This window comes from Neolamprologus multifasciatus, chromosome 4 (assembly GCF_963576455.1).
Source record: "Neolamprologus multifasciatus chromosome 4, fNeoMul1.2, whole genome shotgun sequence".
NCBI lineage: Eukaryota > Metazoa > Chordata > Actinopteri > Cichliformes > Cichlidae > Neolamprologus > Neolamprologus multifasciatus.
Genome location: NC_140442.1, coordinates 20,377,718 through 20,401,398, shown reverse-complemented (window position 1 = coordinate 20,401,398; position 23,681 = coordinate 20,377,718). Strand labels below are relative to the sequence as shown.

Here is a 23,681-nt window from a genome sequence, read left to right as displayed (position 1 = left end):
TTTCATTAAGCAAATATACTGTGCCAATGACCAACAGATCTGAGTCAGAAGTGAGCCACAGTTATACCCATGTCAACCTACAGTAAACCAAACACATAAACCAAAACTGTGTCAGAGTTAATCTGAACTGTCGGGGGAAAAAACGTCTCAATCTTAAAATATAGTAAGGATTCTGACATGAAGGACTTCCGTAAAAGCAAGATGTAAGCAAATATAAAAAACAACATTAAAAGAATGTGCTGGTAGTTTGGTACAGCTAGAGAACTAAAATTGTGCTTAATATAAGATGCCAAGTGAATGAAACTGTGCACAAAAGTGTAAAATAGCCACAAATGTGGAACACAAACATCTGCAGAGGGGAATAAAGAACTGACGTGATCTCAGCGTCCTGTTCGCTATCGTTCTTCACCATAAAATCAGTCTTAAAAGCGTTTTTATGGCCTAAAATCAGTAATTTAATGACTCCAGCCATAATGCAAGGGACCTTTTTTAAAACAGTAATTGCTTCAAAATTTCTTTGAACAGGCAAAATATGTGGCAGAAGACTGTAGTTTCAGACTACGCCAGCAAAACTATCCCGGTGGGTTATTTAGTAGCTTATTTTTGGAATATAAAGTGATGCCAAGATAGACTTTAGACACAGAGAGACAGAGAGAAATCTATTTTGCCATGCCGGGTGGTTTCACAGTTCTCTTTGACTCAGCAGCAGATGCACCCAAAGGATATATTTGGTCTTCTCCTGCAGCGCTACAGTGGCACAACTTAGATTTAATACTTTCAGCAATACCTAATCCAGTTCTATAGTTTACTTTTTAGATGCTTGCAGGGAGACAACATCACTTTTCTCACAGTCTGGTGGAAAATCTCACTTCCTTTTTCAGACTTTTCAACAGCTGCTATAACTGCAAGTCCTTGCGGCCAACTCCCAAACTCCCTCAAACTAAAAAAAAGTGTGCGCAGTCACCAAAAGACACTTCAGGAAATGAGTAATTGAAGCAAAAATTTGATTGAGTGCCTTAGCAAAAGTAGCTACACCTGTCTCGAAGGTGCAGTTCACTTGAAATTTTTTAGACAGGCAGGAGTAGCATTGTGGTTGTGGTTATCAAGGTTTTGTTTAACATGTTTCCCACATCCAAAGAGTCAACATCACTTCCTTCCTTTTTCTTTTGAAAAGACCTAAATCTGTTCCATTAGATATTTTCTTTCTGCTTGACCCAGTGTTTGTTTAGACTATAGTCTGGTGTTGCACGCAGACGCACACGTGCACAAAGACACGTACACAGTTGGTTTTCCTGTTGCATCTGTCCCGTATCACCTGGAGGTCATACAAACACCATTTCTTTGATGTAACAGTCTGATAGAAGCTCACCAACAACTTGTCTAGCCTTATGTCTTCTTGACCAGTGAATCCACATTCTCAGCCTCAGAACGCCCACCCACCCCACTCAGAAGATGACTCATAGTCTCAAGATAATGATTTGTCAATTGCGTTGTGCTCTGAACAATAAGGACTGAGGTCTATTGCATGTCTTGCCAAGAGCGATCACCACCCTGAAAAAGGGTTGGCTATCTGATTTCACTCTTTGATTTGTGGGCTCGGATGTTTTTGAAGCCTTGAGTTTAGCATTTTATGTCCTTGTTTTAAGGACATCAAAAAACTAGAAAATTTGAGTTAGTAAGTTGAAAGTTTCAGTTAGCTCTGGTATTCAGAAAGGGCCCTGAAGGACCTCATTTCCACTTAAATGCCTTCTAGCGAATGATAATGATAATTCATAAAAGGTGTTCATGTGGAATTGTTGGACAGCTGATGTCTTCTGCAATCTACTTTCAGGTGACAAGGTAATGGCATAACTTCACAGAGCCCCTGATTGTCTGATCCAGCTTGAAAATTTAGGTATTTGCTCAAAATTTTGACTTATTAACTCGAAGCTTGAATTATGATGGCTTTTTTTTCACAGTTTTCAGCTAACTTTGCTAGTTTCTCTAGCTTGACTCATCAAAGAGTACATAGAAACAGATGCCTGTGAATTAGTACCAACATGTAAATAATATAGTAAAATTTGGGTTTACTTAAAAACAAAATCTGCTTCAAGAAAGTTTAAAAAGCATAGGTTAGATTAAAATGCAGTGCTTCTGTAAAGTTGCTCATTTTTAACATGGACATCTATAGTGATTAACTCGCCTTCCATGGAGACTGTAAATACCATTAACGGTAGATGAAAATTATATAGACAGGGCAACTAGGCAATTTGCCCACTGCGCTACCATTTCAGTGTGGATGCTGTTGTTTTTGACACGGCCTCACGTATCACTGACTCACGCTACACTGACTGATGGCTCATACAGTAATCGCTGATTCTGGCTGTTCATTCGGCTTCCTAGTCATCATTTATCATCAGCCTCTTTTCAGGGACATTTCTACAAAGGGAAACCATTAAAGGGAACTAACCCTGTGGGTGATGCTTATTTTACAGCTACATAATCCGCTCAGAGATTTAAGTAACGCAGAGTGGGTTCAGTGTCCTGTGAATGTCATCATTTGGGGGACAATTTCACACTTCGTGAACATCAGGAAAAAAAACGTGCTTTAGTTTATTTGATACAATAAAAAAGAGTGTGTCAAAAAACGCCTGCCAAAATGAAGAAGTGACTCAGTAAAGTTATGTAACATGACTCTAAAATATTAATTAGGCCATCACGTTATTTGGTATACCTGCTACTACTTGGACAAACTCCTTTTGCCTTCAGAAATATCTTCATGGTGTCGACTCAACTAGGTGCTGAAAGCATTCCTGAGAGATTTTGGTCCATATTGAGGTGACGGGGTCACACATATCCTTCAGATTTCTCAACTGCACTTTCATGATGTGAATATCCTGTTCCACCACATCCTAAATGTGCTCTGTTGGATTGAGATCTGGTGATTGTGTAGGCCATTTGAATGCAGCAAACTCAGTGAACTGTCATTTTTAAGGTGTTTGTTCTTTGGTCATAAAGGGTTGGACATAATTAGCAATAACACTCATGTAGGCTGTGGTATATTGGGTACACCACCACTACTGTGAACCATCCATACAAGGCAGAATGGACCAAGGTTTCTATGCTGTTTACAACAAATTCTTATCCTGTAATCTGAATGTCGCAACAGAAACTGAGTCTCATCAGATGAACTTTTTTCCAATTTGCTGTTGCCCAATTTTGGCGAGTCTGTCCAAATTGCAGCCTCAGTTTCCTGTTCTGAGATTACAGCAGTGACACCTGGTACAGTCTTCTGCTGCTCTAGCCCATCTGCCTTAGGTTCAGTGTGTTGTACTGACATGTAATGAGTGGTTATTTGAGTCATCTCAAAGTAGTCTCGGGATTCTCATCTGATCTCTGGAATCTACGGAGCATTTTTACTCCGACAGCTGCTGCTGTAATCCCTCGAGATGGCTGCGTGGGAAAATCCCAGTAGATTAGCAGTTTCTAAAATACTCAGATCAGTCTGTCATCAACAACCAGCTGATGGACAGTTGTCTACTAATCGGAAGGTTGATGGTTCGATCTCCAGCTCTTTTAGTCTGCTTTTAGTATCCTGAGTTGCCCCCGATGTATCCATCAGAATGTGAGTTTGTGAATGTAAACACACTTTGATCCAGAAAAGAGTGCTTGTGTGAATTTGTGTGTGAGGTAAGAAAGTGCTTCAGATGCTCAAATAGAGTAGAAAAGCACTATGTAAGTACAAGTCAGACAAGTTTAACATGCCACCTTCAAAATCACCTCAATCAACTTTCTTTCCATTGTGATGCTCAGTTTGCACTTCAGCAGGACATCCATGTCTGCATATCTAAGTGCCCTGAGTTGCTGCCACGTGATTGGCTGTTTGTTACATTAATGAGCAGAGGTGGGAAGCAACGAAGTACGAATACTTTGTTACTGTACTTCAGTAGAATTTTCAGGTATCTTTACTTGAGTATTTATTTTTCTGACAATTTTTTAATTTTTACTTCCTACATTTTGAAACGAATATCTGTACTTTCTACTCCTTACGGTTTCAAAACAGGGTTTTTACTTTTGGTTTAACGCATTTGAGGGGAGTTATTATCACTGCCTTCAAACATGAAACCGATTTGAGGCTCAGCATTAATGCACGAAAGGCAATCCTATTCATGTGTCAAGAAGCAAACTGTTTGTGTGCAGTTTGTCACACAGTGTGTTGCTAACTAAAGGTCCAGCTGCTGTATTTAACAAGGAGAGAAAAGAAAGAGAGCTAACTTTACTCAGAGATGGAGAAAGATAAGAAAGACAGGGCAGGAGAGGAGGAAGAGAGGTTAGATGTAAAGGTAAAGACTGCTCAGTGGTGTTTGATAAACCTCATGTTTTTAAATCATATATTGTGCCTGTACATGTGACAATAAGTTTTTTCCATGTTGTGAAACGTGCTGCAAAAAAAAACAACAAAAAACCTGAGGTAGACTAACTGTTATTTAAAGGTTGCATGAAAATACTCTGCAAGTTTGTGCAGGATAAATAATGTGGTTGATTTAAAGTAAAGCACTGTGTTGGGCTGGTGCACAGTGGCTGTGGTTCTCATGGTCAGAGTTAGGTTACATTGGGTGTAGCAGAGATGAATTTTAAGTTAAGCTGATGATGCTTTGATCTGCTGACTGAATTCCACCTTCATACTAACTTTATACTGTCTAATATAGGGACAGCCTAAACAGTAAACTGTCTGCGTAGAGTACACTAGTATCTGTACTTCTACTTAAGTACAGAATGTCTGTACTTTTGCCACCTCTGTTGCAAAAGTACAGATGTACCTAATAAAGTAACTGGCGATTGTATGTGTGGTGCACGGCACAATAATGTTTGTTCTGTGAAATTCTCCTTTAGGTTGTTTACTTGCAATATATATGTGTAAACCTGGCATTGATAGACATGTTTGGTCAAGAGTTCCACAGCCAACATGACTGAGACCAGGAAAACATTGTCAGATACCAAAAACCGCAGCCTGGTTAGAGAGAGGATATTGTATTCAAACCCAAGTAAGAGCTTCTCATAAATTTTCAGTAGAAAGTCAGGTTTTCATAGCCTAAACCATAACTCATACTGGCACAGTTTAATACCACAGTTCAGTGAACGTAAACACGGGGAAGAGAGAAAGAGGCAAAGCAAGAACAGTGTCAGAGAAGGACAGGACTTTATATTTCCTTCTGTTGTGTTTTCTCACGGTCAAGTACGACCATCATGTGCTCTGTGAGATAGAAGCTCCAGAGGGTCTCCTCCTCCTTATTTATGTATTCATTTGTTTCTCATTTTAATTAATCCAAACTCGCTCTGTCTCTCACTCTCTCTCAAGGCTTAGACCGAGTTTACTCTGAGAAAAAGCAGATACAAAAAGTTAGATTAAATTTATTCCCCAAGTTCCAAACACTCCAATTGAAAAGATTTTAAATCATAACATAAATGTACCACAAAAAAGCTTGAACTCAAGAAATCACAGAGCATCGTAAAAGTTTCATTACTTAAGAATTTTAAAATGTTATTGAATTTAAGGTGAACAAAGTTAATGAAAAGTGAAGACATGACATAGATCTGTAAATCTATTGACTGCATCATGACAGTGGTGTCATTTGAGCTTTCTGCTTAAAGAGGCCTGCTCGTTGGAGACTTTTCCTGTGACCAACATGACTCATTCAGCAGAAGTGCTTGCTGACAGTTTCTGTCACCTTAGGATGGCAAGTTCTGCTGTTTTTAATTATTCATGTAGAAGGTCAAAACAAAAAAGGAAGCCAAAAAAAGAATACACGTTTAACAAACATCCAAAATGAGAAAAGCATCGTTAGTATTGCCCAACTGCTTTTAGGCATAGCATGGAATTTTTAGCGCTGCTTTTCCAACAATCCTGATTTTATTTTGTATGCTTGCATTGTTCCACTTTGCACACAGACAAAAAAAATTGAAAGTAAACAGTTTGAACTTGATTTTTAAAAAATTGATTGAAGTCATGGGTATGAGCGCTTTCCCAAAGTTTCAGGTGGACGCGAATGACTTAAATATGCAGCAGAAATATTCAGCCCACTAAGTCAACACAGTTTTGATTAAAGTGCCTCCATCAAAACATATTTTATCATTCCTCCCCCTCTCTGCTTCATCACATCTCTCGCTCTGCACCCTCAGAGCACAGACGGTCACACTTCCTTCCTATCTCCTCAGCCATCTATCAAAACTGGCTATGCTTTATTAATGCCACAAGCGGTTTGACACCCCCCCCCCCCCACACACACACACACACTCACTGACATGCCTGGTTGACATGCAAGGACGCTCCTTTAAAACGTGCACGCACTGGTGGTCAAAATGTGTGTGCATGGCGGCCTACAACGCATGTAATACGGCAGACGGTTATGCACGCTAGCTGGCACAAAAACATGATATAATCAGCAATTTGCATCACATGGACACACAAACACACACAGAGTTAAAAACTGTCGACCGGAGGTGTTAGTGTGACTGTGTAAAGTAGTCCAGACATCTGCAGCGGTTTAGAAACTGAACAGCAGATTAGACAAGGGGGCTGGCAGAATGAGAGAGACAGCAAGAACAAGGAAGTGAGAATAGATTGATGGGGAAGTTGAGAGAAAGATGGTCGGACGACCTTTGAGCACCCACAATAGCGCTGGCGCAGAGCAAAAGTCTGAAATGTAACTGCTGTCCTCATCTACAGTATATCTGACTCTGAGTTCTGTCTCTAAATCTATTTCATTTTCTGTCTTTCAATCTTTCTCACTCTCATTCTTAGATTCTTGCTCTCGTTCTCATTTCCTTTTACTCGGAAACAGAGCATAATCTCTCAATCGCTGTGGGCCTTAATTACACTGGATCAGAGAGATGAGAGGGCACTTGGAGAGACTGCTTTGTGTATGTGTGTGTGCGAGAGAGCGATCCAGCTGAGACAGATGCTGTCTGCGCTCTTACAGCAAACTGCTTCCCTACTGTCTCTACTTCACCGTCATAATTGATAAAACCATCAGTATGGCATCGCCGAATATTGTACATTACTCATGCATTCTCCTCTTGATTACATACAAGTATTTAACTCTAGATTATGGTTTATTTCATTCTGAATAAGGTGTGTTGCCATTGCGATACAGCAAAAAATAGTATTTAAATAGTTTTTAAGGCTAGTTTTCTCATGATTTGTGTTCAAAGTAGGTCTCAAACTGCGTTATTATTATTTTTACCTCTTTCCTGATACTGATGTATGGTTGTGTTTTGCATGGCAGGGTAAATTTAGCATCAAGCGTGGTTTAATGTTCAGCCAGTATTTAGCTAGCTTCTGGTCACTTGCATGGGCACTTTTTCCGGTGGGGGCTGGGCATGTCAAACATTAATGATAGATGCCAGTTTCACATTAATATTCCAAAGCTAAACTGAAATTAGTTTTTTTTTTTTTTTCGTTTTCTATTGATTTCTTTTTCCTGAAAATACTTTTTTTTTAAAATTTCCTGAAAATAAATGTTCTCTTTCAAATTTCAAACTACCACTGAGAAGGATGTAGAGGGTGCAGAATAACTTCAAATATTACCTTATTTTCTTATTTTCTTCCATCTGTTTTATGTGTTTAATTGTGCTTTACATTGTTGTGAATCCCCTCGAGGGAAAGTCCGTGTTGAGCTCACATCCTGTTTTAAAATCTTCTCGTCTCTTTTCACCTCTCACAGCACCCCTTACTTATTTTGACTTCGTTATCCAGCAGGGGCTTATTGTGTGATTTGCTCCCTCAGACAAGCAGCTGCTGCACAGTTGCAGAGCTGGTGGCAGTTACAGAGCCCCACCAGTAGGGTGCAGCAGAGGGCGCCAGACACCTTGGGAGATAATTGGGGCCGATGAAGATTACTCTGACAGAAGACCACAGTTTTTGTGCTTTGTGTGTGTGTGTGTGTGTGCGTGTGTGTGTGTGTGTAAAGCTGAATTAAGAGAGGCAATGGATACAAAGTGAGATAAAGAGAGAAAAGTTAGAAAGAACTGAGATTAAGAGGTGATTGTCTGCACTGACAGCAATGATATGGCAACAATATGACAATAATAAAAAAATTGTGGCCTTTAAGTAGCAATTCATGAACATTACCACCCCAGCATTGGTCTAGGAACACTACAGCATAAAACACAGTGTTCGTGTGTTACCAGAGGGGCACAGACAGATCTGTTTGTAAATTAAATGTAATTAAGACCTAATTAAACATTAATTCAAGGTGAAGTTGTGTTTGTTGCTTCTGGCTGTTCGGAAATTTTCCTCAGAGTTTATTCACCAAACCTCAAACCCTCGCACAGGGTACCAAAATAGCTGAAGCCAGCCAGACCTGTGGGCAAAATAAAAGTTGGTCATACAGAACGAGTTAATATTCACATGCTGGTAGGCTGTCATTTTAGAAAGATACATTTGATTAATTTAATATTCCTGCAAAATAAAATCCTCAGTTTTGGGTGTCAGATTGTGAGAGGAGAGAAACAAGGACACACAGGCTGGAGAAAAAGAGAAGGCAGAGAAAGAAGGGCAGGGTGGAGGTGTAGCTGAATGCCATCCAGTCATAAGGGAGCCAGCTCTGCTTGTTCACAGGAGCACAGTGTCTGAATAGAGAAAGGAATTCTGGGTGAAAAAAAGCCGATGCTCATTTACTTTCCGCGAGCCTGGAGCACAGCCAATCAGACGCGATTCAGAAGGAGCCGAGCAAGGTTAAACCACAAATCCCCCCAAAAAGAGATCCCACATTGTGCTTTTTCGCTTATTAGGATGCATCATTCAATGGCGGTATTTCCATCCGCACTGATGACGTTGCGCTAGAAGAGAAACGGGAGAGAGAATTTTGGCTCTCTCTTTAACCACCGACATGATATTTTAGCAATCATTAACATAACATTAACACACACACCTACTCTGCGATGTGTTTAGAAATATGGGGGTGTTGCACTGATTTCCGCTGCATGTTAGATGCAGTTATGTAACCATGTAATCACAGTGAGATGTCCAGATTTCTAAAGATAAGCTGGGAAGTTACTTAGCAACCACCGCAGACCAGGACAAGGGGAGCAGGTATGATTGTCAATGAATGCTGGCCAAACTCTTCTAATTATAACAACAAGGCAAAGCTCTTCAACACCTAGGCTATTTTTGTTCGTGCCACTTATGGCTTTATTTTATTATTATTTGTCATTTGCTTTGCTTGGCTTTGATCAGAATCTGTCTAAAAATGTTGCTGATTTTGTGCTACAAAGCATCTAAACCACATTTATTTAAATTTAAAGGGTATTGGGTTTGTTTGACATGAGACCCACAGAGCAGTCTGTGAAAATGTCATTGTCTGCTTTTATGAATTCTGAGAAACTGACTGTGTTAGATATTTCCACAGTAGTTTGGGTTTCTCTTTGTAACAGCTTGTCTGTTTTCACATTATTTCAACAGCTTTAAGTCAACCCAGGGTCCTGGGTTTGGACTCGGGCACAGCTTCCGGCTCAAAATGAAAAACACACCAGGTTAATTCTGCCTGTGCGAGGACACGATACTCTTACGGAAGAGACTTGTAATCTCAAGCGTTTCTCTTGCTCGTTAAATAAAGTCTGACCAAAAATAAAACTTCAATAAGTATAACACCAAGCAGAGGTCACTGCACTGATTTTAGAGGCAAATTGAAATGCACTAAATCCATTGTCCAATCAGCAGCTGACATCTGGGAGGAGGCTTTGCAGGCTAAACATTAAGACTATTAAGAAATAGTTGGTCCAGATGTACTGTAAGACATAAAGAAATAAACTAAATGAAAAATAAAGAGACCTTGAGATTGACAATAGAGTACATGATTAAAAAGCAGGATTATTCAGCCATGATTCCTACAATAGACCTTAAATTGAGCCCAAGCACCGTCAACACAGTTAACAAGTCATCGTTTTGTTTCCAAATTATTTCTGAGAGTAAATGATCTGTGTTGTTGCAGATATATATATATATATATATATATGCAATTTGTCCCATATAAACAATAGTAAATATTCAAACTTTTAATGAGATTTGGGAATTTTGCCCAGTGTGTTTTATAGATTTCATTTCCATGAAGTTTAATCCAATAAAGGGAAACTGGCTGTGGCAGTGATTCTCAGTGTTTGTGAGCATGGAGCCACTGCAGGGTGGTGTTGTGGATGACTAGGGGAGAAAGAAATGAGCAAAATTAAGATTTATCAAGAGGAACAAAATAAGGATTTTCTCATGATTTTGTATTTTTTTATTGTTAGCTAACAAAATGGCAAAAAAATGGAACTCATTAGTTAAGTTATGCTACTGCGAGGAAGCACATATCCTCATAGATACTCAGTTTTATGATTGTTTGCGTCTCTTTGTTTACCTGCTTTGCAGTTATGGGGATCATGTTCAGCATTTCAAGGTACTGCAGGATCGCTGTAGTCAGTACTACGTGTGGGACGAGGCGTTCTCCTCTCTGAACGAGCTGGTGGACTTCTACCATAGCAACAGCATCGCCAAGGAGAGGACGGTCTTTCTGAGAGACCCCGAGCACTTCGCCAGGGTGAGTTTCTTTTGATTTCATGGTTTTCTTAAAGCAATCTAAAATAACATTGGGGGAAGCTTTAACCTGATTTTTTTTTCTTTCGTATTTGTACTGTAACAAAGTAAACCCTCTAAACTGATCTAATCAATCAAGTTTCAGCTCAATCTGCTCATTGTAGGTCTCCTTCTATGGTCATTTCAGGTGAGATAAGGAGGTCTAGCTTGCTAGCACTGGATTCTGTTTGTGAAAGCCAGGTGAGGAGCTACCAATCAGATTAAACTGTGCTTTAAGGGAGGGGTGGCCTTAAAGAGGCAGGAGCTAAAACTGTGTCTAATGCAAATGTGTTCCAGTGGAGTCCTAGGACCAAAATATACAGTAGAAGTAAAAATGTACACAAAAGTCTCCCTTTAAACTCCAGTTTTTAAAAGCAACCTGAATATAATTTATTTGAAATGGAATATATCAAATTAAAAACAATTAAATGTACCTAAATCACCTAAATCCTCATCTTTTTTATAAAAAAATCCCTATGCATTTTTTAATCCCATTATCCTTATGAGTGTCCTCACCAAACCATTTAAGACACATCTGCTCTTGCTGTCATCTGTCTCTGTCTCGTTCCTCTTCCCTCCGCCGTACTCCCATACATCATGTTAACTATCAGGCGAGACACAGTAAATTATCCGGTGCTTATCAAATCAGTACGCCTAGACAGACATAACAAGCCGAGTATTCATTTTTCATTTGACTCGAAGGCATAACCTGTCAATCTAATGTAGCTGATAACTATGGGAAAAACTCCATATGTGGAATTTCTGGAGCTGCAACTGTGTCGGCGGAGTTTGACGTTTGACGTAGAGGTGCAGCTTGTAATGAAACATCACAGAGCAGCCGCCAGTTTGGAGCAAAATCAAATCAGTCATCTTAGACAGCGTGCCAGACGGACTGAGCACAGCAGTGTTAAAGGAAACTGATTTTCTAAAAGGCAATTCTACGCATTAGTCATGAGGTAGCTACATATCACATTTGGGCATATGATTACTTTACTCCATAATTCAATCACCTGATCAGTCTTAGGTGGATCACACTCTATGTAGAGTGTGATATGTAGACTCCAAAAGACTGCACACGATAGTAATATACTACAGCTGTAAACCAGAAGCATAGCCCAAGCATTAGTAGTACTTTATTTGATTTTTAGTACGAGAAATGACAGTTAGTTCCTGAAAAGGCGTCATCATGGGAAAAGCTGCTGTTGTTGTTGTCATTATGTAGACAAGCTCGTATTGCACAGTAACTACTCCTGGGAGCGGCAGGCAGTGCCGCACCTGCAGGCGAACCCAGTTGCACCGAAGGGATTTGATCCACAGCAATCCCGACGTGACAGCATGTTTGTGTCACTGTAACACAAACCACAAGCTAATAATTCATATAACATCATATTCAATTCTGTGGTTTCAGCCCCGAGATTTGACCTCGATTCATCGGGGAACAGAACGATCAATGGAGTGCAGTCATCTGCCAGTGTTAGCTGTCACATGGAGATCATGTTTCATTTACTACACTGACAAAAATTATAATTCTCAAAATGAAACCGAGGAATGTCTGGCATTGCTGGATCGCGTGGTTTTTGTCTTAAGTCGTTCTTTTAGTCAGCCTCCTGTCTTCATGGTTTACTCCTGCTACGCTGGCAGGTGGCTGTTATTGTACATCACAAAGTCCCCGGTTTCTTTTAAACAAACAAAAAATCATTTACAGTACTGTGCAAAAGTCTTGTATCTTATCATTTTCATTTGCTTGTTAAGCTGCTTAAGACAATGTCAGAATTTGGTGTTTTATGTTGTATTATCGTGCATGTCGCATGTTTTAATTAAATGCCTGCACCTATTTGTCATTTTCCTAATAAACTCTGAAGAAATGAGGGCTAGTTTGAGACTTTTGCGCAGTACTATATGTTATTTTAAATAAATAGGGTTTGCTGTTTTTCTTAATTTGTGCAAAATTATGTTACACAAAAAGTCCTGCAAAATGCATAACATGTAACTCACTCAGACTTCTGAATGGAGTCCGAATTTTACAATCATATGAAGCACAGAAGAAGCCAAAGGGAGAAGCTTAAGGTGCCCTGAATAAATTTCTCAGCTGGATTTTTAGCACAGACTTTCTTACTTATTCCAGCTAGGGAGCCGTAACATCATAAGAGTAATATCAGCGCAGTGTAATTTCCAGATCCTATATATTTAAAATAAAAGAGTCACAATCAAGATGGGCTTGATCTTAAGTCATTAACATGAGCACTTTACACTTTTCTCATTTTGGGATCGCTTTGAGTCGAGGATTAACAGAATGTGACAGGGTAAATTTTGCTCACATCACTCATTGAAATGGATCTCATCATATGTGATTACTTAGCCCACAGCTCAACTGAGTATCAGTTAAGAATCAGTGCTTCAAATTGCCTACAGATGATGTTGAAGTTTGGATCGTTTAACCTGAAGAAGTTGGATTTTTCAGTTATCAGACACTCGCTGCATGTTTTCTTTTGATTGTAGATGATAGTGGTGATGAAGGTTTAATTGTGGGATGCAGTTTTTATGTTAGAAAATGCAAGAGCTCCCTCGTACTCTGTGTTTACAGTACATGCACAGACAAAGTTTGCCATAGAGCTGTCTCATGTTTTCTTTATTGACTTAATAATGTTTTTAATACCCCAAAATAAGAAGATATGATCCTAAAGCAACTCTGGAGCAGCTTAGAATTACATCCAAGCTTCATCCTTAATGCTGCCATCTGTTTTCAAAGCACCCTTGCAGATGGGATCTGTTTGCGACCACTGCCTTGGTTCGGTTCACCTTTGGAATCAAACCTTTCGCCTAACAATCAGCTCTCTGAAGTGCCAAAAAAGAAGCAGAGAGGCGCTGACATCCGAGGTGGTGGCCTGCAGATAGCCAGTCACTGCTGCTCTGTGGTGTTTTGCAGATGATCAGAGAAGAAGTGATGTTAGTGGCCAATGAGTCAGTGCTGTTATTACAGCTAAAGGGAGGCAAGGAATAAACAGACACACATGCACGAATGTATTTCAGGCAAGGTAGCAGCACATTGTAGTTCTCGCCCTCCTTTCTCCACGTTCCTTTTATGTTCTGCTTGAAGTAATAAAAGCATCCTTACTGATCCAGCCCGGAGAAGAACGCCTGCAGTAATATACATATAGTAATATATATAAAAAGAGGAAAAACGATTATTAGCCTTAACCCAAAGTAAAACCACCAGAATCGTCACTAAATTATTTTAAACCAACTTTAAAAAAAGGAAATGTCTGTTTACTAAAGAATAAAATAAACCTTTGCACTTATAACTTACAGGATTGACACTAAAATGCACTGACTTCTGTGTAAAAGCTAACTCAGACTCAGTGCCTTAGCTATACGAAGGTTAACTGAGCTCATGTGCATGGCCACCCCTCCAAATTTGGAGCCGATGTGGATGAGAGGACCCGCCCAGTACTACCTCAGAATCATCCAGGTGTCTGCCATGCTTACTCTGATATGAAGAAACCTGAGTGTCCTATCAGTCCCACATGCTAACGGTAGCTCCCCTATTGATCGTGGCACTTGTTAACATGACTTTAGCTGCCTGGACAGCAAGCTCCAAGGAAAGATTTTTTTAATAGGCTAGGGTAACCTGTAAGGGCTATTTGCTCTGATAAAGAATAATACTTTGACTTACTTACTGTTTAACAAAAGGTTAAAAAGTGGATGTCCATTGTCCAATTGTGGGGCATTTTATTAAAGACATTTAGCAAGAGCAGCTGACATCACCCAACAGGAAAGCAGCTGGGCATTCAGTAGAAAAATTATGTAATCCAAAATCCTTCTGAATGAACCATTTAACACAGGCAAAAAAGCGCAAACAAAAAGCCAAAATTTACAAAATGTAAGCATATCTGAGTCATGAAGATGATGCATTTGATCGTTGTGATGATGTGCTTTTGGAGTAGCTGCTTCTAGATTGACACTTTTCGTCAAATTTGTTAAGAAAAAAAGTACCGTTGATCTTACTTGTTTAGAAAGGGTTTGCAGAGCAAGCAGGCTGGTGTTGTAGTTTGTTTCGTGGAACAGGAAACCTTCAGTGGATTTTTTTTTCATCCTAAAAAAAAGTATTTTTTTTGCAAATTTAGCTCCTGATTAGTTGCATCATGGCTGGTCATAAAACCGTTCAGAGCATGCTCCAAATCACTCGTTATGATGCGCAGTGCATTCGTCTCTCTGTGCAAATGCAGCTGGAGCAGGTGTGAAGTGATGAATTTAGCTTTAGGCAGCTACTTAAACGGAAGATGGCTACAGCCATCCCGCGGGAGACTAATAAACTGTGTGACCTAAATACTGTGATAATTGAATTATCTTTAATGCGAGTGAATAGCACATGAAAACAACACCAGGTTTTGTTTCTGAATATTTCAGTTTTTTGAGAATTTCTCATGCTCATGCACAGGAAGCTTAAGGCTACACCAACGACACCACTACAGAGGAGGTGGTGTTATGTTATGACTTCTGGCTTTGTGGTTTGGGCAGAAATAGCACAAAAAGGATGACTGTCCTCTCTCCATCTGCTCAAACGGCTCATTCAAAAACACACTTTTGGATCTACTTGTGTGCAGTGACTTCTGACAAACTCAAGCTGAAGTGGAATACGAACACAGGAGAAACAAAACTAGGACAGATGCTGCATTCTTGTATTCTTTTATTGGCACTTACTGCTAGAAAACAGCCTGGAGGCTTTAACAAGATGTTTATGGTTGTTAATTTCATTGCTTTTTACACCCCATTTATTCTGTCTCATATTTTACTATGATGACACAGGAAATTTGCCCTGAATTCTCAATGAATATGCAGGTATTAGAGGTCAGCTGTGACTCTTCTGTTACTTTTAAGAATATGGTTAAACTTAAGAAATAATAGGGCTTATGGAAACCGCCACTGTTCACCCAGCGTCTAAGTATTAGTAGAGCAGCATTACTTTCATGATCAGTGGAGTTTCTACATATTGTACATTTAAGGATCTGTAAAAGCACTTTAAGATAATCCTAACCCTAACTCTTCTTACCCTTCCACCATCAATCATTTGCATGTAAAGCAAATGTGTTAATCACAACGCCACAGAGCCGATTTAAGGAAATTAAGAAAATTGTTCTTTAAAAACAAAAGAAGCAAATGTAAAATTCCCATAGTTTTGAAAATGCATCTACAAGCTCTAATTTAATGGTTCAACACCCAAAAGAAATTCATTTTACAGTGATGGACATGATTAAAGTCGCTGCAGATTCATTTACTCATGATCGATTATTTCAGCTCTTATCTTCAGGCCACTTCCACTCTGCTATCAGCATTTAGCAGGACCTTCAATATTACTTAAAGTGTATTTTAAATTTGCTCACATACGTGCATTAGAATAAAAAAAGAAAAACTAAATATGGCTTTTATGGTCCTCAAGTACCATAAAAGACTGTTTCTGTTTTACCAAATACTGTTGTTGTTGTTTTGTTTAATTTTGTTTTTTCTTTCATTTGGTTCTGCTTAATTTCCTGGTTCTATGATATTATATCATATCTGTTCCATTCATCAGTGACATGAGTCCCAGGCACAGAACCAAATTCTGATTGTCTTTATATTACGCAGCATCATTAGTCTCAGGTCAGAAAGTTGCCCCATCAGAAGCAAGCTTATTAAGGGTCCACTAGGACAGTGTTATGTAATTATCTTCCTGAAACATGTGATCATAATAATAATAATAAAATGTATATAAAATGTGGCATGTGTTGGTTGTTTACATATATGGCTAACCTTAAAAATACAGTCACTTGTTTTTTAACATATGTAATAGAAAAATATGTTGTACTCATATGACTATTGAACATTTGTACATGTATATTTTCATGATCTGTTTCTCATTATGCTTTCCTCCTCTGTCATCTGACAGAAGTAAGTTTCATTCACTTATCAGAATGTTTTACAGCCTCCTCCAGAGTAAACAGACGTAGACACCAGCTGACTTAAACAGCAAACCTATGCTCACTACAGATAAATATAGATAGATATAAATAGAGTTGTTTATCCTATAGTGGCCACTTAGCTAGGATTATGCACTTGAATTAGGAAGAGTAAGAAAACAAACTTCCGTTGTCTGCAGTCCACAGACATCTAGACATCTTTTACACACTGTACCTTTAAGACATGACAAATTAATTCTATATCCATTGCTGTGGAGTTTCGCCCACATACAGCAACAGTGTGACTTTGTTTTGAGAAAAAATAAGTGAAATTAACTACAGTGAAGTGTCAGCTGCTGGTCATATACAGTATCTTTGTATCATTCTGTGTTTAGCACACTGGCTGTGATGTTGTTGCACTGTAGGTCACTTTGAATCTGAATCACATCATGCCCCAGAGCCGAAGGTGCCGTGCTTTCCTTACATGGCTATGCAGCCTTTCTGTCTTTCCACATGAGATCACAGCAGCTTAGTCAGTTCTTTATGTCTCCATATGTGTTTACTGTTTTAATTTGAGCTTTAAGGTGTATTTTCTGTGCCTGTCTGTTGAGAGCTTTCCTTAGCATTGAATCTCCATAAACATAATGTATTTCTACAGCCTTCTACTGCTTTACAATTTAATCTGGGAGAGGATCAAAGGTGGGGAAAAAAATGAGAGATGCAATCATGTAAACACCAGCTGATCATTTCTGCACTGGCTCCATGCGTATCCAGTTATCTTCAATTCACATCAGTGGGCTTGGTTTCCCAGTAGGTAGATGCGCAGATTAAAAGCACACATGAAACATTGATATTAGCTTTGGACCCATCTGGCTTTTTCACCGTCAAGCTATATAAAATCACAATCAGCTGGTCTTCGCGTCTGCGGGGTTTTGTCTTGGCCTTGGGCATCAACAAAGCTCCAACACCCAGCGTCTTCCACTGGCAGCGTTTGCACACGGTCATACAACTCGCGCTTTACTTCTCTTGGAGAAAAGATTGTTTGATGAATGACTTAACCTGGTTATGGCAAAACCATATTTAGGGCTTCTATTTGGGTTTTGATCATGAGAAGGACTCTTAAGCATCTCCGAGGTGCCACTGTGGACAGAATTGTGTGAGCTACAAAATCCTCTGTGCCATTTTTGGAGAAGAAAAAACCCCCAAAGAAATACTAAATGAAAGAAATTTGCCCTAAAGACCACTTAACCAGACAACACTATGGCAAACTGGCAAATAAACAGTCTGGCACTACACTCTTGTGTATTTGCTCAGCAGCTCTTTCTTCTTTGTGAGCTTGATGTGCACGCTCAAAGCTCTGAAATATTAACAGTATTCAGTATCCACTTCTTCACAGCATCACTTCTTTTTCTTTCATAAAAGAAATAAGAATACAAAGAAAAAAACTGTTCAATCCCTCGATTTAACCATTTAGATTATAAAGAAAGACGAGGTTATGAAAAGACTGTGTTCAGTGTTTCTCTTACTTTTTGTGTTTGACTAAATAGGTCAGTTTCACAGACGTGAACCAAGTGTGTTGAGCACTTGTGAGTCCTTGAATCATGTTGCACCATGGTGTTTTTTTTGTATGTATGTGTGTGTGTGTGTGTGTGTGTGTGTGTGTGTGTGTGTGTGTGTGTGTGTTGACCCTCCTATTGTTTGGTTTGTCTTCCCAAACTAATTCCACATCAGCTCATTACATGGCTCTTGATAGCTTCTTATCTCAGTATGGCAGAATAGGAAATAATTCTCCTAACACATCCCTTAATATCCTCATGTCCTTGTGTTGCAAAGCCTTCCCTTTTACCCTGGAAAACTTGGACCTTGTGCAAAGGGGCAAACAAGCAGTATTGGAGGAATTTTCGTTGCATTCTGTGTACAAGGGAACTAGCAAAAAGCTGTACTGTCAGTGCTCTCTTAGGCGGTAGAGTCAACCCTAATCACAAGGATACATAGATTGTATTTGTCTTTACAAGAGAGAACAAGAATGAAAGGGTTCTTCTTGTGCAACCCACACAAACTAGAAGTCTCAACTAGATCAGTGAAACAATAAATCATAAGACTGTGAGGATTTTATAGATTTGCAGGCCTGATGGATTCTGTCTGGGTTTCTTGATCCTAATCCTGCTGTCTAGTTAGTGCATGTACTTGTTTGTAACTGTGTACATGTTTTGTGTGCCTACCACTACTTGGATGCCATTTTATTGGGCCTTACTCTAAGATAAAGCAGTCCAGAATAATAAATCCCAGAATTGCAACATAGATATCTACGCACCTACATATAAAAAACAATATTGGTATTCATTGCAGCCTCCCCGCTCCCTCGCAGTTCACATCACATCCACCTTCTTCTGTGGGAGCGCCAGTGACAGCCGGGTTAGTTAAGTTCGAGCCTCTCTCCTTAAAATAGCCACTTTTGTTCTGCCACTCTTAAACTGCTTTTACTTCACGAGTCAGCAGCGATCAGAGGAGGCCGGCGATCGAGGGAGAAGAAAAACAGTACTTTTGTGAACTCAAAGAAAAACATAGTCAGGAAGAGAGAGCAGAATCTGAGGGCTGAATTTAAAGCGGCCCCACTTGCCCTGGATTCCCATCAAACATCACAGCGACAAGCATTATAAGCGTTGTTTGTGGTTGTTATTTTTAGTGGGCATGTGTGTTTATTACACTCATCATTCTGGACTTATAGCACCTCTCCGTTGCATACCCATCCCTCTGTGTTTCTCTTTTATGACCAAGAAAAACTAAAATCTACCATTTACTCGATTTAAATATTGGATAAAACCCAACGCTAAACAAGGCTTTTGAGGAGAAGAGTGGCGCGAGGTGATTTTCATGCTTCACGAAGGTGCACATAAGGAGAATTTTATGCAAAGCACATGATGTTCATCACCATAAAAGTGTCACAGCAATCTAAAATATCTTGCCTCATTGATATTTACTTTAAGCTGCTGTCAGGTAAGGACAGTCTGAGAATCGAAGGGTAAAGAAAGTGGAATGTGTCAGAATGGTAACTTTAAACCCAACAGGGCCAGATTAGGGGTGTGTCTGGAGTGGGAGTAAGCAGCATGTTCTTTGTTTTTCTGTCTGTTAGGTCCTTTCTAACATCGCTGTGTGTCTGTACTCGCTCTCCCCTTGAAAATATGCTCTACACGCATGGTTTTCTTTACAGATTCCATCACTTTCTCAGTATCACAAGTCCTTGAAGCCCTCGAAACAAAACCAGCCACCCATTCATTTTCATCAGTTTCACCTTCAGTTCACCGTCCTATCCCAGCTATCATAGGACAAGAGAGGGAGTACACCTTGGACTGTACTCCAGTCTAACACAGGAACAACACTGAGAGACAAACAACAAGTCAACAAGTCACATCACATTCACGCATATGTCCAATTTAGCCATTTATCCTAACCCCATGCATATCTTTGGACTGTGGGAGGAAGCTGAAGTACCAGAAGTAGTGTGTGTGATTGGGTGAGTTGTTGTAGTGTAGTTGTAGCTGTAGTGGAAGGTGCTATATAAGTATCTGTCCATTAGCATATGCTACTCTTGGACAGATCTAGTTGTTTCCCTGGTCCTGATAGTACTGCAGGCTTACTAACAGCTTCTAGGATACTTAAAAGTAGAATGGGGAGCAGAGAATTCAGCTCCCAGATTGGATTCAGGATACAAAGCTCTCATAATCAGGGCTGGCTCAGCTACCCCTTAATCCTCACTTAGATACACTGCAATAGGCCTAGGTTGATGGGTACTTCCCATGATGGACAGTGTTTCTTCTTCATTCAATTCTTTTCACTCTCTAGGTGCTTACACACTACTGTACATGTAATCATTAGTTATTATTAATCTCTCACCCCTCAACACCAGCCGGTCGTAGCAGATGGCTGTCCCTCCCTTAGCCTTCTTCTGGTGGAGGTTTCTCCTGTTAAAAGGGAGTTTTTCCTTCCTGCTGTCACCAAGTGCGTGCTCTGTATGAATGTGTGAATACATAGACTGCTTTTTCATATTGACCAAGACTTATTTAATCTCTTTGGAGCTCGTATTCTTTTTCTTGTTTTGTTTGGCCTCCTGCTTCAAAGAAAGTGCGCTCACTTTAAAAATTCACCGTCTAGATTGTGGCTGATGAATTAAATAATACCTCTCAAAGCCTTTAGGAGATAAGACCAGCGAACCTTATTGACCAACATTCATTTTAAGGAGAAATTTCCAAGCTAGCCCTTGCAAACTGTGTGCTCTATTTTTTTTAATGAGTATTCAGTGACTGGAAAAAAGTGCAAAATTAATTTCTATAATCTTATATCCTGATGATAAGCAGAAAACGCACTGGTATGTATAAATATTACTTGAACATAAAGAAAGACATATTTTTGGGAGTCACTGATAAAAAAAACAAAAGTAACCCAAAACTGGCTGTGATATTAAATCAGCATGAAAAATCTGTCTTTTGCAGGATATTAAGTTGATTTGGTTTCTGCAGCCATCTAAACGTAGCGAGATAAACATGTTAATAACTCTACAACCCCCTGATTTGACGAGTAACATATTTGACCGTCACATGCAAATAACACCATGCTGCTACAGCGTAACCCCACTGAATACTACACACATTGCACCGGTGCGTTATGACTCATTTTATGTGGGAGATGTTGGATTACAGAAGCTTACTGCCTCCTTTCCAGTTTTTAAAAAAAAGAAAAGTAGCATTCATGTGCTTTGTTTCTGGATTGAAATGGTAAAAAAGAGCTTCATTGACATTTGACATGTGATGTCTTTATATTGTGCGATGAAAAGGCCTCATCTCTCATTTTCTAATACAGGGATGTCAAACTCATTTTACATCGTGGGCCACATGCAGCCTACTTAAGCAGGCCAGTGAAACTCCCCTTTCTGTGACTGTACAGAAGTTTAACTGCACATTTAATCCTAGAGATATTTTAATTTAAGAAAAAGAAGTTCAGTCATAATAGTTTGTTATTTCAGTGAAAGAACACTGTCATTATGACTCTTTGGACTTTAAAGTGTAAACTGACAGAAAGAGTTCTGGTAGCTCACACACTTGTCCATACTATAAAAAATGTAAAAAAAACAACAACAAAACAACAAAAAAAAACCCAGTAATTTTCTACCTGTTTTTTAACAAATGCTTCTGTAAATGGCAAATGTGTGGTTGAAGAAAAATATACAAAAAAATCTTTAAAAAATTCAGAATACCGAAATTCTTTCATTTTAAATTTTTTTATAATATTTGCATTTATACTTTATACTGGAGTCTTTGTTGGGCCAATTCTGGCTTTAAGGTTCACTTCCCTGGACTAATATGTAAATCTTATATAGCTTGATAGCTGTCTCCATCACAGGGGTGGGTTACTTTTAGTATTTTCTTTGACGCTATTAACTGGGTATTAACTTACTGTTGTGATGAAAATGTGTGATTAACTCTCTTTTCTTTTCCTCCTCCCCTCCCTCCTGTTCCCTCTCTCCCTCCTGACCCACAGCGTTCCCATCATGCCCAAGCTGTCTTCGACTTCACCCCGCACCACCCGTCCCAGCTACGCTTCCTGCGTGGTGATGTCATTGAACTCATTGACTGCTCTGATTCGGTGCGCTGGAGGGGCCGTTGCCATGGACGCGTGGGCTACTTCCCTCCAGAGTACGTCCAGCCCATTTATCACTGCCAGTGACCTGACCTCGTGTCAAACAAGCGCACGGCCATTCCTTCGGGTTCACCGACGAGCCATCCTGAAAGACACTCACGCTGCTCCCCCGCTCTGCACTCGCCCGTCAACTTCCTGGAGCAAACGACGGAGCTACCACCGAACGACCCGTTCCCTAAACTGATTCCTCCCAATGCCCCCCTGTGATGTCGCCCTTCAAATCAGCCTTTGCTGCAGGCTCATCTGATCATCTGATCCTGAAGTCTCCACTTTCTCCTCCGATCCAGACATGGACCTTTACACTGTGGAGAACTCTCACATATATTCAAAGTCATACATACTCCCAGTTATAATCATTTATTACAGCTTACCAGCTCTAGTATAAAAGTAACACACATAAACACTAAACTGAGGGGAAAAGTGTGTGGCCCATGAAAACTCCTGAAGGAAGGGCAGGCTTGCTCTCTGGGTCATTTACTCCAGTATTTTGCCATCCTTTTCACCGGAAGCTGGAAAGAAAGACACAGAAAGTCATTGTGAGTGTGAACACTTAGACGATACTGACACAGCAGATCCCTCTCTCGCTGAGCTGGTGTGTGTGTGTGTGTGTGGGGGGGGGGGGGTCTGTGCAGATGTAAAGCTGCAGTCTTTACATACATATATGCATGTTGTGTGACGATGAGGGAGTGAGAAGTGTGTTGATTGTGTTGATTGTATCTGTGTGCGCGTATATATGTGTGTGTGTCTGCGTGTGAGTGTTTGAGCGTGCTCAGTGGACCAGTGAAAGGAGTTACTGTGTTACAGTGTGACAGTAAGACGAACACTGCCCAGACATCGCTTTGTTAATACAAAAAAAGAAAAACGCGCTGCTTAAAATGTAACATGCTCAACTCAATTTACTGATCATTTGTTTGTTCCTGAGTATTTATTCTTATCCACGTGTGATCTTAAATACATATACTGCAAGTGAATTTAAACATTGTATAAACGTTTTGCTTCTGTTGAAACTGTTGCAGTTGCTTAAGGGGAACAAACTTCATGTGACTGACAGCAAGAACTTGGATCGGTCTTCCTTATCCTGTAACAAAATCTTTGAAATAAAGTGATACATTTACATCTTTGAGCCCTGAAGCTTGGACTTTATTTGGTATTTACTGTATCTGCTTTTAGTGTGTATTTTACAATGATCTTGTGTTCTTTTTAATGAAAAGGTCACATGTGCCATAATTTGCTGTGATCTTGAGTTTTGTTGGTGCTATTCCCCCCCCCCCCCCCCCCTTTTTTTTTTTTTAATATAATCAGTTTTATCCTGAAGTTCCCTGTACCAAAGCCATTGGAGCACTGCTAAGCTTACAATCCCCCAAACCATTTAATTAAATGGTCAATTAAATTTAACAGATTTAATGTACTTGTACTTTGAGTATTTCCATGTTATGCTACTTTCGGCTTTTACTTCAGATTAC

General features: G+C 39.6%; 1 protein-coding gene across 1 annotated transcript in view; it reads left to right on the top strand.

The window, feature by feature from the left end:
- The window catches only part of grapa (GRB2 related adaptor protein a), a 33,753-nt gene extending 10,404 nt beyond the window's left edge, over window positions 1-23,349 (top strand). Inside the window, exons 4-5 of the mRNA XM_085157033.1 lie at window positions 10,388-10,556; window positions 22,060-23,349. Of these exons, the coding sequence (XP_085013159.1) occupies window positions 10,388-10,556; window positions 22,060-22,245 (355 nt within the window). The 3' untranslated portion in view covers window positions 22,246-23,349. The remainder of the gene's footprint in view (window positions 1-10,387; window positions 10,557-22,059) is intronic.
- The last annotated feature ends 332 nt before the right edge of the window (window positions 23,350-23,681 follow it).